Source organism: Gossypium arboreum, chromosome 12 (assembly GCF_025698485.1).
Source record: "Gossypium arboreum isolate Shixiya-1 chromosome 12, ASM2569848v2, whole genome shotgun sequence".
Classification (NCBI taxonomy): Eukaryota; Viridiplantae; Streptophyta; class Magnoliopsida; order Malvales; family Malvaceae; genus Gossypium; species Gossypium arboreum.
This window is the reverse complement of record NC_069081.1, coordinates 97,438,095-97,456,834: the sequence shown is the minus strand read 5'-3', so window position 1 is coordinate 97,456,834 and position 18,740 is coordinate 97,438,095. Positions and strand designations below refer to the sequence as shown.

The window sequence follows — 18,740 nt, the reverse complement described above, 5'->3', positions numbered from 1 at the left end:
AACTCCAGATATCTTCGATTGTTAAATAATTTTGAAATGATTGGAACATACAGTTAGGGATTTATGGTTTGGGTATGCCTACATAAGGCATCATGTAAGGTATGTAGAGTGGGAAACAAGAAAGTAATTAGTTTTTTTTTTATTTTACAATTGTGTGAGTGGTATTGACTTCCATAGGTTGAGTTTATACCTTTACAGAATCTCAATTTCTTTATTACTAGAAGATAATTAGAAGCATATGTTATAAATTTAATGGCATTCTAAACATTTTATATCGATACTAACCATTGAGATTTTAATAGGTGGTCCAACTATTGTGACCATACAATTTACTAGAAGAATGGCATCACAAATACAAGTATCCATTGATGTTAAATCAAATAATTTAAAAATGCTTGTGTTATAATGATGTTTAATTAACATGATTAATATCTTGTAACAATTTGTGTGGATGTTGTATTAGGATATTATTTCCATTCATTAACATATTATCTTTTGAATGATTGAGTAAACTAACTTGTATTACTTCTTGCTTTGTAACTGCTTGTACAGGAAAAAATGTGAGAAAGATAACACATTCACTAAGTAAGTTAAGAAGTAATTTACATGATTGTTAACAGATACTTTTGTTTTAAAATTTGAGAGTAATAATTGAGATATACACTAAAATTTCTTGAATAGCTTGGACCTTCCGCCTGCCCTCTGTACATATGATACAAATGGTAAAGCAATCCAGTTTTGGAATGTTATAGTGCCAATACGACATAGTTTTGACCAGACCAATAATACCCTAAAAAGTCCCAAACGACTAACCATCACATGGCCCCTGAAGTAAAAAAAACACACGCACACACATAACGACAACAATATTAACGGTCGAATACTCGAATGACAAAAAAGCCCCTGGCTCCCTCCAAGTACGATCACGCGGAATTAACGCCTTAACCGTCGGTGGACCCGCAAATGCAGTGGCACCGAGGTAAATAACACCAAAACCAGTGGATCCCATAGTCACAAGAAAATATAAAAAAAATAGAACGTTTAACTCTTTTCTCTGCTTCCTCTGCTTCTATATTTGTAGGAAGCTCTCTCAACACTGTCTTCAAGACTATCAATATTCAATGCTAATATAAACTGTCGGCAGAAGTAGCTTCCTTCCTCTCTTGCCCTGCATTTTTTTCCCACCTACTTTTTTCTTCACTTTCCTTTTTGTCCACTTAACCTGCACCGCCTAAGGCTGAACAAGTGGTGGCGCCGCCTGTTAACACAATGCAGCGCCGCGGTGGATTCGGTGGGATTGTTACATTATGCTGCCTAGTCTTGTTTCAGTGTTCAATGGTGTCTACTGCGGTCCCTGTGCCGCAACACAAGGTAGACCTACACTGGTACCCTGCCACTGCCACTTGGTACGGCAGTCCTGACGGCGATGGTAGCGACGGTAAGTGCCCACCACTGGCTTCTGTTGCCGTTTTGTCACATTTTTGTTCAATGCATTCTAGATCTGTAACAGGATTTCTTTTAGGTTCTTTACGGTTTTTCTGTAGAGTCTACTGGTAACTACTAATCTAGTAGTAGAGTTCCAAATGAACTCCAGTTAATTAAAGAAAAATGCTAAATGTGGTGCTCAATTTTGGCTCAATTTTAGTTTTTGTAAAGTGGAATCACTTGAATGGTAGGTTGTGAATGTGACATTGTGCAGGGGGAGCATGTGGGTACGGGTCATTAGTTGACGTGAAGCCGCTGAGGGCCAGAGTGGGAGCGGTAAGCCCGGTGCTGTTCAAGAACGGGGAAGGGTGTGGGGCATGCTTCAAAGTGAAGTGCCTAGACAAGAGCATATGCTCAAGGAGGGCCGTCACCATCATTGTAACTGACGAGTGCCCCGGCGGGTACTGCGCCAATGGCCGCACTCACTTCGACCTAAGTGGTGCAGCCTTTGGCCGAATGGCTATAACCGGTGAGAGTTCACAGCTCAGGAACCGAGGCGAACTCCCAGTCCTTTATAGAAGGTATTTGCTTTGGGACTGCCTTTTTGTTTTTCAAGGATCTTTCTTTTTCGTTGTCGCTTCTATTTTGTCACCTTTTTTTTTTTTCTCATTTTACTAGCCTTTTTCCCGTACCATTTTCTTCTTTTGTTTCTATTGGTTTTCCTGAACTTTAAACTAAAAAATGAAATGCTTTTTATTTAAAATTTTATAGGACCCCATGTAAATATCCAGGGAAGAACATTGCCTTCCATGTGAATGAAGGGTCGACTGATTATTGGCTCTCTCTTCTGGTGGAGTTTGAGGATGGAGATGGAGATGTTGGGTCAATGCATATAAGAGAAGTAAGCCCCCCCTTTTTCTCTTTTTCCATAAATTCTACTGTTTTCATTAATTTCAATGCTTTAAAATCTTTTTGACTTCCATGGCCCAATATTAAAAAACGCAAAAGCAAAAGTTAAAAAAAAAGAAAGAGAGAAAAAAGGGCTCTTTAGGCTCCACAAAATTCAGATATGACTGATTTTAGGAAAATTCTTAGTGCTACATCAATGAATGCTTGCATCTTCAAAGCAGATTTACATGGAAAAAGCTGCTTAATATTTTGTTCAAAAAAGTTAATATCAATGTAGTGCCCATACCTTTAAAAAGATAGTGGCAGAATGTTTTATATTCCTTGGTTATTATATTATCAACCCTTGGCTCTTCCTAGTATCTTGGATTTGTCTGCTTAAATAGGTTGCATTAGGGCAACATAAATGTTACTTTATTAAGAAAACATTGCCCATGCGTTTTTATAATGGCGCCAATGTGCAAAGTGCTGAAGCCCACTTTTCCCTTCAATTGATTACTCAAGTATTTTCTTGAATCTTGATTCCCTGCATGTGATAATATCAATAGGGGCCAGGCCACACTCAAGTGTGATCTTTTGCTTTCCCTTTTAACCCATACGGCAAAACAACATGTCATTAGGGTATCTTCCAACTATTCTCATTCAAAATCAAAGTTTCAGCAAGTTTTATGGTGAAAGAAAGCAACACGCATAAATGGCAGTTTTTTTTTTTGAACAACTTACACGTTCAGAAAACAATATTGAGAGGGGAAAAAACGAATGCTATATATTAATGGATATTGAGATATGGATATTGTTGGCAGGCCAATTCGGATGAGTGGTTAGAGATGAACCATGTTTGGGGAGCAAATTGGTGCATTATAAGGGGACCCCTGAAAGGGCCCTTCTCAGTGAAACTAACAACATTATCAGCAGGAAGAACATTATCAGCGAGGGATGTTATTCCAAGAAATTGGTCGCCAAAAGCAACTTACACCTCTCGCCTTAACTTCAAACTCTAAAAGCCATCACGAAGAGGGAACTAAGCCCCCTTTTTTTATGTCTCCTTAGTCCCCCAAAAGTATTGCTAGTCTGTTTTTTCGTTTTAAAGGGAAAAGGAAGCCGGTTGGTCAGCATAATAGCATCCAAGGGTTCTTTATTCCTTTTTATTATCCTTTCTCTTAAATAGTTTTCTTTGGTTCTACAGTGTGAAAGTGTTATTATAGATGAATGTAGCCCTCTCCAAAGGAGAGTGTGCGTTTAGCATTGTTGCTGCCATTCATGTTTGAATGTGGTGTGTGGTGTCGTTGGATTTTCATGAAATTTGGAATATTCAGTGTAATATATTTATATATATGTGTTACATGTGTTGTCAATTGTCTCTATGAAAAAGAAAAAACCTCTATATCTCTATTACTTTATGTTCAATATTGATCAGCAGGACCACAGACGAACTCATGTGAGGTGGGGGACTTTGATCCCTTCGTTAAAACTAAATTCCATAAAAAACATTGCAAGATTGATCCATCCTTCATACAAAGTTTTATCTATTTCATTTTATATTTTCTTTTTCCTCCTATCTTTCTATCATATGTCTCTAATGTTCCAAGAAAACCTAGTTGAGGATCCCAAATTGCATAAGCAATCGGGTTTACATGTAAAGGATTTTATACCCATGGCTCAAAATTTTCCCGCCAAACTACATAAAACAAATTTTCGGAAGTCCACAAAAATTATTTTTAATGGTCCGAAATGAGAAGCAAAATATTTTGATTCCACCATATGTCCATATTTCATCAATTTTTTCATTTTACTTTTTTTTTTTTTTTAAATTTTAGATTTTTCAATAATTGTTTCAATTGACTAATCATACGATGGAGGTCCATATATTAAAAGTTGAATTGTCTTTTGCTCCCTTCACTAAAAAAAGAGAATAAATTAATCCCTTCACATTAAAAAAAAGTGTAAATTGATTATTCTGTTAAAAATACATTGTTAAATGATGACATTGAAGGTAATATCCAAGGTGGGATTAGTTTTTAATTTGAAAATAACATTAAATCTAAAGTGGCATATTATGGAATAATAAAAGGTAAAAGTATTATGGAAGCCTTTTTAGTATCAATATGACTTGAATTGTATTTTGCTCCCTCTACTAAAAAAAAAAAATTAGTCATTGTACGTTAAATTAAAGAATAAATTTATCATTTTATTAAAATTTTCATCCATTTCTACTGTTAAGTACTGGCATAACTAACGAGCAACTAAACAGTGACATGAGTATGTATACCTCATTCTAACGTTGCAGTATTTTAAGAAAGATCGTAAAAATTAATATTTTTATAATTATTAAAGAAAACTTTCAAGATGAACCTAAATATAGTTTTTCAAATAAATAAAAATTAATAAAAATATAAAAATATTTAAAATTGTTAAGAATTATAATAAATTATTAAAATTATTGTAAACAATGTCTAGAATGAATATAGATAAATGGTTGTACATGTTTGAACTTGTATAACTATTTATTCAAGTTTATTTAATTTTTAAATTCATCCTCGCATTGTATTTTTATAAATTTGGAAATTTAATCATTGTAGTTTTATTTTTAGAAATATAGTCCTATTTTTCAGATTTTAAAATTTTAGTCTAATTGTTAATACTATTAAAATTATTTTGTTAAATTTAAATTTATCATTATATCATTTTTTAATTACAGGACTATCAAATAAATTTTTATTTCAAAATATCATATCAAAATAAATTCTAGAAAACTGAAATTTAAATTTGTAAATAATAAAAAAATGAGATATTAAAAAAAGAAATAATTTAATTGAAAGTTGTACACCTTAATTTAGCTCTATTTGATGTGACCACACGTGGAGGAGATCCCACTCAATCTTCATTGAAACACTTGTCGGGGAAAAAAATTATAGATTTTGGATCCAATGTAATTTATGATAAAAGAATTTTTATGAACTATTTTTAATGTTAATGAAGTTAAAATATTTAATTATGTTTTAGCAATCCTAATTTTAGGATTCAATATTAATTTACGAAAAACTTAGTTATTTTGAATAATTCAAAAGATATCACCTTTTAGCTTTTCAATCTGCTCAATTTGGTTTTTAAGTTAAATTATAATGAATATTAAGTTATTTATAAATAAATTAAAATTTAATTTAGTTTTTGATACTAGTCCTGCAAGAAGTATTATGATGTGGCATTAAGAAAGTAGAAATGGGAGTGGGTAATTTAATTAGTGCATGTAGAGGTAGGGATTGAGAAGGAAACTTATAACATTCTTGCTTTTATCTATCTAATATGTTGTACATAATTTATAAAGTTACATCCTAATAATTTTAAAATACGTGTATTCTAATCATATTAACAAAATTTGTTTTCCCAAAATAAATCATATTCAGAAGTTGAAGTTGATTTAACAAAGTAACTATGTTTTGAATGCATGCATATCTGATTTTTTTACTCCAACTGCTTTTACAATTCCTAGTAAGACTGGAATTAATTTTACCTATAAAATACTTCAAATTTTCTTCACTCACCCACAAGTTAACCAACAAAAATATACAATCAAAACCCTGAAAACAAAATCCAAACCCTAGCCATGGCTTTTCGTTTCTGCATCAAGATTATGCAAGAAAAGGAGAATCATTTACAACCACTTGGTTTTGAGATCTCACATCATCTTTTCCACATAAATGTTGAGTTTCGTTACATTTCATCTCATGACCCGCAACTTCCTTTAGAAACCCACAACCGATCCATCCTATGTCGTAGGGACCTGTTTTTTTCTGAACAAAATGGTCGAGACATCCTAATTTCTATGGTTGCCGACTTCGGAGCATCCCAAGACTTCATTGATACTGTCCTTGTTCCTGACGTCATGTCTTTTGCATGGGATACTCATAGTATGCCTATGAACCTTGGACGTCAAGTAATAAAGTTGAGAGTCGAGTTAGTCATTGAGGTGAGACCTACTGACGAGATTGAGGAATCATTGGAGAGTTCAGTGAATTTCAAGCCTGCAAGTAAGTCATCTATTGAAGCTTTGAAAAGGGTTAAATGGGATGATGATGAATTAGATCATATTCCATCCAAGGAGAGGAGGAAATTGGCCAAGGGTTTGAGTTCACGAAAAGAATGCGTCGTCTGTTTGGAAGAGTTCTTGGATGGTGACGAGGTTGCATCCTTGCCTTGCAGCCATGTTTACCATTACGGTTGCATCATTAAGTGGTTAGAGACTAGTCATCTCTGCCCATTGTGCCGATATCATATGCCAATTGATTGAAGTTTTTATTTCTAGTATTATAGTTGATTAATGTATGACAAAGAAAAAAGAAAAGTTGATCAAGATTGTAATTCCTTGTATTTTTTTAATCAATAAGAATTTCTTTTTCATATTCGAATCATAACTTGTGTAGATGGCAATAGGTGGTAAAAATCAGTTATCCAACACTATAATATTCATTTGTTTTGGATTTAGATGTCATGGTAATTTGTGGATTCAGACTTTAGATTTATGATCCGCCAATGTCATGGCCAGGCGCCCTTTCTGGTTTGGTGGGAAGACCTACATGTCTGCTATCAGGCCACCAGAATCTGCATTACATGCTCCAGGGACCTATTACTCGCCTGTCTCCTTTTTATGACGCCATGAATGAATACCATGTGTTCTCATAAAGTTTTCACCAACAGACCAACTTGAAACCTTTTGGTTCATTCTCTGATACACGAAGCTTCAACCCCCCACCCCCCCATTAGGCAATCTTAAGGAGAGACAACGGAAGGTAATAAAGGGATAGAGTCGGGGTTTTATCTTGACCTGAGTTTGGTGTTGCTTCTTTGGTTATATATTATCACTGTAGTAGTTTCAATTTTGAGGCACTGCTTATTGTATCTTCTTGGAGCTATATAGATTACACTCATTGAACTGAACATGATATTTCAACCGTGTTTGTTTCCATCCATTATATGGTAAAACTTCATTTCAAGTCCTAGTAAATCTCTTGGAAGGGAGAGAAGAAATTTGAGAGGAAACCTTGGAAGAGAGAAATGATGAACGGTAAGCTTTTGTGTTTCTTACTTGAATCTACTAAAATAGCATTATATCCTACAATGTCAAACATTGATATAGGGAAGTATTTAGCCATGATACTATTTTGTTCTTATGGATCTAGATAAATCAACAGTATAGGAAGAGATGGAGAAATGCACCTCCAATAATATTAAACTTTTTCCTTTTGGTTTACCTACTCTTAGAGCTTCAGTTGCGGATACCTTGAGTTATATGAAACATTCTCTTCTGGAATCTAACTCTTGCATGTTGATGGACAGTGGTAGCTCAGCAACTGAATGATGTAAATTTACATAAGGGTGCTGGCTTTCTCTATTTCAATCATTAAACTATACAAGTTGCCAGATTCCACCTTGAAAAATGCATATCTGTCAATCCCCAGTTTGCTCATGGTTTCTCTACTAGATGCTCAGTGTCTTCCATCTCCACTTCACTTCCTTGCCATTCATTGTGACGTTGGAAAAGCAACTTAATCTGCTCCAACGATTTTCCCTTCTTCTCAGGGTACAAGCTTGGAAACAAAGAGAACCGAAAGAGCTGACAACGGCGGAAAGAGGAAAAAGGTTCCTGCAACTGTAATCGTATGGGAAAGCGAAAGGAACGACATGGCAACAAGGCCACTGGATACCCTGTTACCTACTGACCGAAGAGCAGATGCTTGAGCAATCAATATAAAAGCAATCTTTATGATTCCCACGGCAACTGTTGCAACAAGAACCTTAGACTTGCTCTCAATCCCAGCATCGATTTCGGGGCTATAATACACAGTTGCGCCTATTCCAGTGACTTGTTGGAAACACTCAGCATCCGACGAAGTGAAGGAGAAGGGTTTAGCAGGTCACACCACACAGCTTTCTCTTCATTCTTCTCTCCATTACACATTCCAGCTGCTTCCATTATTTCTGAGAGCCTCTCATCAACCTCTTTCCCATTTTCATCTGTTTTTAATTGCACAGTTCTTCCTTCTTCCACTCAGTTTTGCAGGACCAACCACCTTGGTGATTCAGGGATAATGAAAAGTGCGAACCATATAAAGATTGAAGGCAAAGTTCCAACAGCCAGCATTACTCTCCAGTTTATATGTACTGGAAGTCCAGAAAAAGCATAATTTGAGACATAACCAAGCAAAATTCCTAGAATTATGAAGATCTCGGGGAAGGGGGTGAGAGAGCCTCTATCAACAGTTGGGGATATCTCAACAATATAGACAGGAGCAATCATGACACCGAAGCCAATACCAATCCCAGCCAAAATTCGTCCTATCATTAGTACTTGGAATGAAGATGCAAATGTCATTATAGCCGCACCAATTTGAAATAAAGCCGCAGCAAAGGCCATTGTCCACTTTATACCCATAACATCTGATGTCCTTCCACCAGCTAAGCTACCCAAAAGTGAAATGATGCTCAAAATTCCAACCAGAACTTCTTGTACCTCTCAGTTATCCTCAGGTCTTCTTTTATAATATAAATATAATTTCCCCACTCATGACACCTACATCTGCACAAAAGAGAGATTCGTAGCCAAAAAGTTTTTTAAAATTGGCTGTTAGGTGGAACACTATTTACAGATAAGTGCGATAGAGCTAAAGATTTTAAGGATGGACGATGGAGTAATGAAGAAAAGGACTACAACCAAAAGGACTTCTTGGCAATGTTCCTAAGCGAAGTTCATGGATTACTTTTATTCAGAGAGTTGAGGGGTCTGAGTATGAAGTTCTAGTGCAAACACTTTAATGCTGACTTCGGAAAGTATTAAACTCTGCACTGACTAAAAGAGAGAGAAGAAGAAATGGTGAAGCAAGAAACAAAGAGAAAACATGAGAGATTTGAAAAGAGTAAAACTTACCATATTCAAGAATAACATTGTTGAGAGATGCAAAAATGGCAGAAGCAATAACATAGTTCCTGGTACTTACGATGAAGATGATGTGAAGCATAATGATCCAAGTCATCTTGATATGTCAGAATCCATTCTCCTGTACTTGTTCCCCAATGGCAAAGCCATTTCCCCATTCCCACTTTCTTGGACACCCACCAACCCCATAGCTCTCCCTCTGCCAGCCTGTTTTAACTCACAAGACAGTAGCGCCATTTTCAAAGCAATGGGTGGGTAAGTTTCAGCATAAATGTCTCCCAAACAGAAACAAATTAAGACTTTTCTTCTGTAACCATCAAATTTACTTGAATTTTAATTATTTGTTTCAAGGGGCACAGTTTTCGAGTTTGGCAATTGGCAGTCCTCCATTGGTACTTCGTTATTTAGCTACCTCCTTTGAAAAAAAAACAGCCAAGTTTTAAATTTCATCAATAAGAAGAAGAGTTAAAAATTACGTAGCAATTTCGTGTGAAATTTTTATAATTTAGGACATGTTTCCAATAAATCGCCATTTCCTCGAAATAAGTTCATTTATTAGACTTTTCAATATGTTTAATTGGTTTCAGCTTTTGTATAGTTGATTTTAGTTTTGGATATATAAAATTGAATAAATTAATTAATAAATATGTTATGATAAAATGCTTATAATTTTCGGCCGAAAAAATTATCCACATCTTTCTTATTCTTATAATAATAAATATATTAATCGAGTTAAAATTTAATCGATAAATACTCAACTAATTGAATTTTAATATATAAAACAATTTATTTAGAAAGTAACTCAATCCAAAAATAAAAACAAAATTTTAATTTATTTATTTAATGAAAAAAAAGAAGAATTCACCTATTATAAACATGAGTTGCTTTACTTTTATGTAAAATTTCGATAAATTTATTGAGATAAAAATATACCCATTTCTTAAATATTTTATGTAGGTGATTTGTAGGGTAATTATTTTTATTTTATAAATAAATAAATCTTAAAAAGGAAAAGAAATTGAAAAACAACCGGATAAAACCCAACCAAATTTCAATTACATTATTTCAATAGTGGAAATATATTCGGTTCAGTTTTGTCAGTTTTTATGGTTTAATGAATTTATTCGCTTTTTGCTATATAAAAACTAAACCGGTTAGGATTTGCGTCTTTGTAATTATTTTGTCCCAATTTACTCGTACATGAGGTAGGGCATTTACGGGTGTGCAATTTTCAGTTAAAATTGATTTAATTGATTAAATCGAATTAATTTGATTTAATTCAGTCAAGAATCAATTAATAAATTTTTAAAAATTTAATTAATGATTAATTCAATTTAAAATTAATTAATTAATCGAACTTAATAATTAATATTATATTAACCCATTAGGCCACCACTATCCACCCAAACTCAGGCCCTAAACACTATAGTACTCCCAAATAAACCCAATCTATTGAAAATAAACCCAAACACTAATCTAGGCCCCAAACATAAATTTTGAATTCTCAAAATCTAAAAACTCAAAACAATGCACTATAATACTAAAACACCAACCATCTCCCACCAAGTCCCAAAATCTCACAACTAAAAAATTCCTAACTCTAAATTGAAAATCCCTAATCTAAAATCTCCCAAGTCCCAAAATCCTTATTACTAGTCACCACCGTCCGACGTCCACTAGGCACATTGTTCAGCGTACACTAGGTCACCATCATCATTCGATGTTTGTCTGCCATCGATTTTGACTTCGCCAGTCAAAGGTTTTTTTTACTGAAATTGATTCTTCTACTACTTTTTTTATGAAAAAAATTTCATTCTTTGATATTCCTGCAGCTCTGTTGTTGCTTCTTTGTTCTCAATGAGTCAACATGTGTTTGTGAATGTAATTTTGTAGAAAGGTTACTAACCATATCTGTTGCTTGTTCGTTCTGTAGGTTACTGACGTAATTATGTTGTTAATTTGTCACTTGTGATTACTCCTTCGGCTACGGATGCTGTAGAAAATTCATCGATTTCTAATTTATATATGTATACAATATACTTCTTTTCAAATCGACCTTGAATTTTAGTTCTAGTAGCAGATCAATATATATGAAAGTGAGGTAGTTATGCTATTTGTACATCAAAGATTATCGATATGGTTGATGTTTTGGATTTCAATTATATTCAATATCATTTTGGACTATGGAGTAATAACGTTCTTATTAGTATAGTGAGAGATATTTTCTCTTTATATACGACTCTATTAAGAGTGTGAGTGGTCCTTGTTAATTTTTTATATGTTTTATACTTGTTTTAACCAAAAAATAAAAAACATATAAATTTCGGTTAATTCGGTTAACCAACCGAATTAACTGAAAAAGTTTGGTTCGGTTAATTTTTTTAAAAAAATTGGTTCTGTCAACAGTTAAGGGTTTAAAAAGTTCGGTTAATATTAGTTCGAGTTTATTAACTGGTTAAAAATGATTATTTTTCAATTTAATCTTCCTATAAATAGATAACCTATAGTGAAATCACACTTTGACCCCCATAATGAAAAAAAAAACTACATTCAATCATCTTACAAATAAAAAATTATAAATAAATATATAGTAAAATTTCATTTTATCACCCTAAAAATAAAAAAAAAAGATGTTTAGTCTTTTCAAAATGATGAAATTATAAATTAATACATAAACTTATATTTTGATTTATGGAAAAATTATAATTAAATTTTGATCCCGCTAAATTTTTTTGAATTCACCCTGAATTTACTTGTGATATTTTGAACTATTTAGATTAAATAAAATTTTATATGATTATTTAATATTATAAGTATTATTTTCATCAATAGCTTTTGCATAAAAACAAAATGAATTAGCAAATATTAATTCATTGGTTATTTAAGGTCTAACTAATATTAAATTATATTACATTGGTTGGTTGTAATATAGAAGACAACTTATATTAGTAGGTAGTATAAATAACCGGTAGTACAATGGTCAAATTGAACAAGTGACTAATATTAGAATTGTTAAGTTGTATACAAGTCTAATTGGAGAGGTAAATTGCTTTTGCTATTGGAGCTAGATTGACTCCTAAAAATAAAAATATAAATATGATTGTCTGGATTGCAATATATCAAACAAGACCTTAGTTGAATTTTTCCTAGATTTGTTTATGGATTAATTCACTTGTGAAGTTCATAGTTTGACTTACCCAAATCCTAAATAAGTGAATAACCATATGTGCATGACTAATGTAATTTGATATATTGAAAACCCATGCTCTTAAGGTAGTGAGCAAAAAGTTGATATGTTGGTTGCATGACTAGTGCATTACATGGCAATCAGTAATTTGTCTAAGATAAATGATTAAATCATTACCGGTAAAAGTAATGGTCATGTTCATCATACTAGATGCTATGGTAATCAAGAGATAAAAGTGATCAAACTATGTGAGCGAATTTAACCTTAGGGGACCATGAATATCTTATGAGGATGACACATATGATAAGATAATTGGAATAAAGCTTAATAATATGAGTAGCTTTCGTAATGATATATAATAGGGATTTCATTTACAGTAATTGTTAGTGGATTGACTCCATGACTAAATAATTGTGTAATTAATATGCATTGAGTCGAAACTTAATTACAAGTTCTTTTTAGCCTAATAATATATATCTAATCAACCCCTACGCTAGTTCATTATAAATCTTAATGAATAGCATATATGAACCTAGAACAACTAACAAATTGAATAGAGAGATAAATTGCATGGATTACTATGCATCTATAGTAATTGCATTTTCTCGGAAAGGCAGGGGATGACTTAGAATTGATTTAATTTCTTTGTATTATTATTTAATTGAATGAAAGAATTAAATAATTGAATGAAAAAATTAAACAATTGAGTCTAAATTAAAATTAAATTAAATGATAATTGAAGTTCGAATAATTAAATAATAATTAATTAGGTCAACAATACGGTTAATAAAATTATAAAAATATTACCAATTCAATAAAATACTTAATAAATGATATAAATACATAAGTAATAATCTATTTATTAGCTCTAAGTGTCTCATTAAAATTTGTCGTGTCTTAAGGAATTTGGCATTCTTCTACAAGTACGAGCATTTTGGATTTCTTGATTTTGATCAAGGTTTTTAGAATTGGAGTAATGATCGAACTAATCAAATCACTAGTTCTTGGTTTGATCAGTTCATCTAGTTCGATCAAATAAATTATTAAAAAATCATAAAAAAATTAACAAAAAAGAAAACCAGTTCAACAAGTTATTTTAACTTGGTTCAACCGATCTATATGGTTTGTGGGTCAATCGATCCAATCCCTATCTCTGGACCGATAACCCGGTCGATTCCAATCCAACTCATTGGTCCAATCCAGTTCTAAAAATGATGGTTTTGATTAATGAAAGAACGTTTTTGATTTAGTCAGGTTGCGCAACCAAGCCATGAAGTTTGGAAAGAGAATTAATTGCCAACGTCTTGATCTTGAAAGGCGAATTTTAAGCATTACTAGTATCGTTAAACATTATAAAGGTAGAAGAAAGAACTAAAAAGGAAGAAGAAAGCATAAAGGTAGAAAAAAGAATTAAAAAGGAAGAAGAATAGTCAAACATTATTAAAATTGAAAAATGATGGTATATGAATAATCCAAAGAGAAAATAAAAGGTGGCTAAATATATGCTAAGTGAATATGAGGTGATTGAAAAAGAAGATTTGAATTGAGTTAAACACAAGCACTCTCTCTTCGGAAAAGCCAACAACAAATTAAATCCCTTATTTAAGGCAGTTGATCCATTCTACAAGGTTTTGGCTGAAAACATTGCATGGTGAACAAGAAACATAAGAAAGAAAGTAAAGAGCACGTTTTGGTTTTATAATTGAAAGAGGAATTACTCAATTTGGAGAAGATGAAAATAGTTCGAAGGGAGGAGACAACTGTGATAATCGCAAAAGGTTAGGATTTGGGTTTTCAAAGTTACAAAATAAGAAGAGAGATACTGGTTTTTAATTATAGTTAAATTATTTTTTGGGAAAATGACTACTATCTTTTCTAATATAATAAAAAAAAGTAAGGGTAATTTTATCGATTTCACTCACAATCTAGATAACTTAAAAATGAATGATATTCAAATTATACATTATATTCTAATATTATTGACACTTTTTAAAAATGTGAAATAATAGGATAGATGGAATATCAAATTTAAATAGCTAATCTTATTTTAAAATATAAAATAACGAGTCATAATGTAAGATTTGACCAACCGAATATATCAATAACATTTTAGAATATCAATATCATCTTTCTTTTATGCATGCTCTGATAAAAAAAAATATATGCATGAACAATGAACAAAGTGGACTAAGTCATGGGCAAATTCAATTTTAATTTTTTTTTTTTTGCTTAGAATAAATCTGTGGCTAGAGTCATTCATGAACTAAGTTTATTAATGGATTTTTTATTCTTTGGGAGAAATTTATAAAGTGTCGTTTATTCGAAGTCGACGACCTTTCAATAAGTTTGATATTGTCCTTGATGAAGTTTAATCTCTAGATTCTACTGAAAGTTCTTTAATAAGTTTGATATTGTCCTCGGTGAGATATAATCTCTAGAATCTACTGAAAGTTTGAGTGCCTAAAAAGACAACCTAAAGAGGCAATAAGTTTATAGAGCAAGAGTGCTTCTTCGGATGCTTGAATAGGCAAACTACTGGAAAAACTAAAGAATTCACTATTGGTGGGGTTTGAACCCATGTCGTAAATGAGGAATGAGTTCAAGTGGTAGTGTTCTCACTCATCATTGCCCTACACGCTTAAGGCGTGAGTTTGAGTGCAAACATGTGCAATGCACATTGTTTGCCTTCTTAAACACCAGACGAGGTGCTCCCATTTTGTAAATTTGCTGCCCCTCTTTAGAGATTCAAGTTTACGACAGAGATAAGGATAAAACCTTTCACTAAGGACAATATTGAACTAATTGAGGGGTTTGTTGACTCTAAATAGATAATACTTCATAAACTTTTTTCGAAAGAATGAAAAACTCTCAACTAAAAAAGTTGCAACAAGCTTGAATGACTATTACTATACTTAGATCCGTTGGTTTAATCTATTTTGTTAAGAATTTTAAAATTTATTTGTATTATTTCATGCATATAAGAAAACATTGATAAAAAGAGAGGATAAATATATATTGATTTAATAAACAGAAATACAGCAACGATTTATTTGACTTAATAAATAATTAAATTTAGAAGGTAATAGTATGAGTTGTGTTAATTACCGAGTAATAGAAGAAGTCTCCCCTGGCACTGATTAAAGCATTGTATATTTTAATGTTTTGACGTAAATTCCTGCTTAGCTAATCACAACATTATTTTATCCAAGCAATACAAAACAACCGTAGCGTAGAGGAGAAACAAACATAAGTAACGATTGTGTTTTATTAGGGTAAACGATGCTGCAAATTTGCTGAATTCATTTCCAAAGGGACAAACAAACTATAAAATGTCAAACGAGAACTCCCCAACTCAATTTGAAATTTATCTTTTATTACTAAAAATTGCATCATTACATAATCAACCCCAAAAGAACGAAAAGAAGCTTGCTATCTATCAACAAAACATAAAACATGTTTTTGTCTGTGCTTAAGGGCCCTAAAAAAATACGCAACCTTTTTGCACGTGTACTGGTGAAAAGCATGAGGTTGTTGCTCTAAAAATCCTGTGAAACAAAACGTCATAGTTTGATCTAAAAACCTCCTTAGCAATACATACATGCACATCGGCAAAGAATGGGTTTACCACTAAAAGAAAATTGATCCTATAATTCACCTATTAATCTTCATCTTTGCAAAAGAAATGTTTCATTGGACAAGAAGGTGAAGAAGCAGAATTGTGTTGTTTTGAGAGATCAGAATCCAGCTGGTTTTGATTTTGATGGGTGAAAGGAAGATTTGAAGGAAAAAGTAGATTGTTTGTGGTATCTAAATCATCCCAAACAGGACTACCAGGTCCCCAACCTGCTGGAATTGCATTGAACCAAGCCTCTGCCATGGCTCCCCACTCAATTTCCTCACAACCACAAACGCCTTCTCCTGCTCCAAAACCCTCTGTTGTCATCCCTGAACCTGTGTCAGGATTATCTTCTTCAGGTGGCCGCACCGTTTCCATTTCTACAGGCTGCAAATCTTGGTTTTCTTCAGGTTCTTGTTGTGGGAGGTTCTGAGTCTGGTTTGGCTTTGAACTTGGATGGGGAGTCTGTGGAGACGAAACCGGTGAACTTGGGGCTGTGGACGTAACTTTATCCTTATTGAGGAAAAGCTCCGGGAAATTGAGCCTTGCATTCTCTCCTCTAAGCTTGAATGCTTCGCGATCATAGGCTAAGGCAGCTTCTTCAGCCGTATCAAATGTGCCAAGCCAAAGACGAGTCCTATTTCGAGGAAGACGAATTTCAGCTACCCATTTGCCCCAATGCCTCTGCCTTACTCCCCGGTAAAGCTTAGTAGCATTTATCGGTTGCACAGGCGACCTAAGCAATTGTCTACGATTCTGCCCCAGGCTGCTCATCATCATTAAGCTCCCTCTCGGACTCAAATTCAATACATTACTCCAGTACTGAACAAGTTGCTGAGGTGGTAGGGATGATTCTCCTGAAAACATTGGCTGGTAAACACCATCATGTTGCTGCTGAGGCGTAAAGGAAACCATGTGTTGCTGATTTTGAGGTAATGGCAGGAGAGTTGGATTATTTCCGTATTGTCGAGATAAGTACATTGGCTGCTGAGATGCATCAAAAGCATAAGGCAAAACCAGTCTAGATGGTTGGAATGAAGCATCGGATGAAACAGAGCAAGAAGACGATTGATGAGGTAAAGTAGCTGAGAACTGAAAAGAGGCTTCACGTTCAGGGCTACGTATCTTCTTGATAGGCCTTTTAGACATGGAAGCTTCATAAAAAATTGGCCTCCATTCATGCCTCTCCAATCCAAAATCAACATTCTTGTCTTTGCCAATCTCCAAAACTTGGTCTCTTGGCATCTTGATTGCCTCATCACCAACACCTGTCTTGGATTTGCCAGTATTATTTGCTGCTGCCATTGATACTAATAAGCACCGCCTTTCTCTCTCTATATATAAATAAAAACTTGATAGCGTTAAGATGGGACGACTAATCAATAACTATGTTGGTATTGCAGGGGAAGGAGGGACTCTTGTTTTGTGAGAGAGATAGAAGTAGCGAATTTATACTAGTCTCGTACCTCTAAGTTGGTATCCGGGGACCAACATCAGGTTGACTTTCATTCTTTATTATTATTATTATTGTTTCTATTAAAATATAAAACTATGTTGCCAACCGCACACGAAAATGCACATTTGTGGATAATATTTTTTCAACCCTTAAACCCATATTATGAATCATAATTCTTGTATGAATATATACTATAATAACGAATTAAAATGGCTTGACAAAACCATGTATAGCCATGGGTGTAAAACTGGTGGCGTGCACACTAAAATTAGCTAAGGTTTGCGTTAGGTGAAGGAAATTAGAAAGAAAAAAAAATCCGATGCATTAGTTAATTAAAGTGAGAACAACATATACTTGAGTTATCTTTTGAATTTCTTCTTTTTATTGTTAGAAATATTTTCATATTATACTCAAATCCTTTTATTGAGACCAGCTTAAATAATTATAGAATATGAAAAGAATAAAAAAGTCCATGAACAGGTGTGAGTGGTGAGGGTGGAGCCGTGAACAGCAAAATCATGGTCTGAGAAGTCGGTGAAAAAGGGCACGTGTCATCACATCCTCCCACATTCCCCTTTTTTTATTAATTTAATTTTATAATCATTACCTTCATTCATCAACGACAAGAACAGCCAAAGTTTTAGAACAACAAAAATATCTGTGTCTTAATCCTTGATTTGAGGCCACGAAGGACATACTCATTGGCTGTCCACCCACCCAACTTATTCTATTTCTTTCCCAAATTCATGTTAATCCTTCTTCAAATATATATCTAACTTTCGTTACCCAACCTTCTTTGATTAGGTTTATATAATCAGTAGTTAATGAGTGATTAAAACTGACAGGCTTGTCAAGAAGATGTTAAAAAGAAGCTTCAACCACTACTCCAAGTAAATCTCAACAACGACATTATTTTTAAGCTTTTAAATTTACTATCAAACTTCATTTGAATTTGAATTTTTTAATAAATATATATATAATTTCTTTCTGCGCCATAACGTAGTGTCATTTATCCATTATCTCCTTCCATAGAAGTGGGTGCAACTACGACTTTAGAAGAATCATTCAACAACCGAAGAGTTTGGTATGCTAATGGTATGGTAGGATCGAATTGAAAGAAGTTTCCATTAAACGTGTTGACCCGTTGGTATTGACACGTGTAATCTAATCATGAGTTTATGTATGCTTCTGAAAAGACGAAAAATATCTGGAAAAGGAA

The 18,740-nt window shown here is 33.3% G+C and overlaps 3 protein-coding genes and 1 pseudogene across 3 annotated transcripts; 2 read left to right on the top strand and 2 right to left on the bottom strand.

The window, feature by feature from the left end:
* Positions 1-1,035: 1,035 nt before the first annotated feature.
* Positions 1,036-3,588, top strand: LOC108477193 (expansin-B3-like). Its single transcript, XM_017779663.2, has 4 exons — positions 1,036-1,438; positions 1,700-2,006; positions 2,197-2,326; positions 3,135-3,588. The coding sequence occupies exons 1-4, from the start codon at positions 1,270-1,272 to the stop codon at positions 3,330-3,332; spliced, it is 804 nt and encodes a 267-aa protein (XP_017635152.1). The 5' UTR covers positions 1,036-1,269; the 3' UTR covers positions 3,333-3,588.
* A 2,347-nt stretch (positions 3,589-5,935) lies between these two features.
* Positions 5,936-6,619, top strand: LOC108478061 (uncharacterized). Its single transcript, XM_017780494.1, has one exon. It carries the CDS (start codon positions 5,936-5,938, stop codon positions 6,617-6,619), a length of 684 nt encoding a protein of 227 aa, XP_017635983.1.
* Positions 6,620-7,904: 1,285 nt separating this feature from the next.
* Positions 7,905-9,451, bottom strand: LOC108478062 (probable polyol transporter 4; annotated as a pseudogene).
* A 6,350-nt stretch (positions 9,452-15,801) lies between these two features.
* Positions 15,802-17,569, bottom strand: LOC108478887 (ethylene-responsive transcription factor ERF054-like). The gene has a single exon (XM_017781344.2). The coding sequence runs from the start codon at positions 17,368-17,370 to the stop codon at positions 16,108-16,110; it is 1,263 nt and encodes a 420-aa protein (XP_017636833.1). The 5' UTR covers positions 17,371-17,569; the 3' UTR covers positions 15,802-16,107.
* Positions 17,570-18,740: the final 1,171 nt, after the last annotated feature.

Bases quoted from the DNA above. Each gene is read 5' to 3' on its own strand.
- LOC108477193 (XM_017779663.2), top strand. From the start codon at position 1,270: ATGCAGCGCCGCGGTGGATTCGGTGGGATTGTTACATTATGCTGCCTA. The intron at 1,439-1,699 runs GTAAGTGCCCAC...GACATTGTGCAG, and splicing joins TGACGGCGATGGTAGCGACG to GGGGAGCATGTGGGTACGGG. The intron at 2,327-3,134 runs GTAAGCCCCCCC...TATTGTTGGCAG, and splicing joins GGTCAATGCATATAAGAGAA to GCCAATTCGGATGAGTGGTT.
- LOC108478061 (XM_017780494.1), top strand. From the start codon at position 5,936: ATGGCTTTTCGTTTCTGCATCAAGATTATGCAAGAAAAGGAGAATCAT.
- LOC108478887 (XM_017781344.2), bottom strand. From the start codon at position 17,370: ATGGCAGCAGCAAATAATACTGGCAAATCCAAGACAGGTGTTGGTGAT.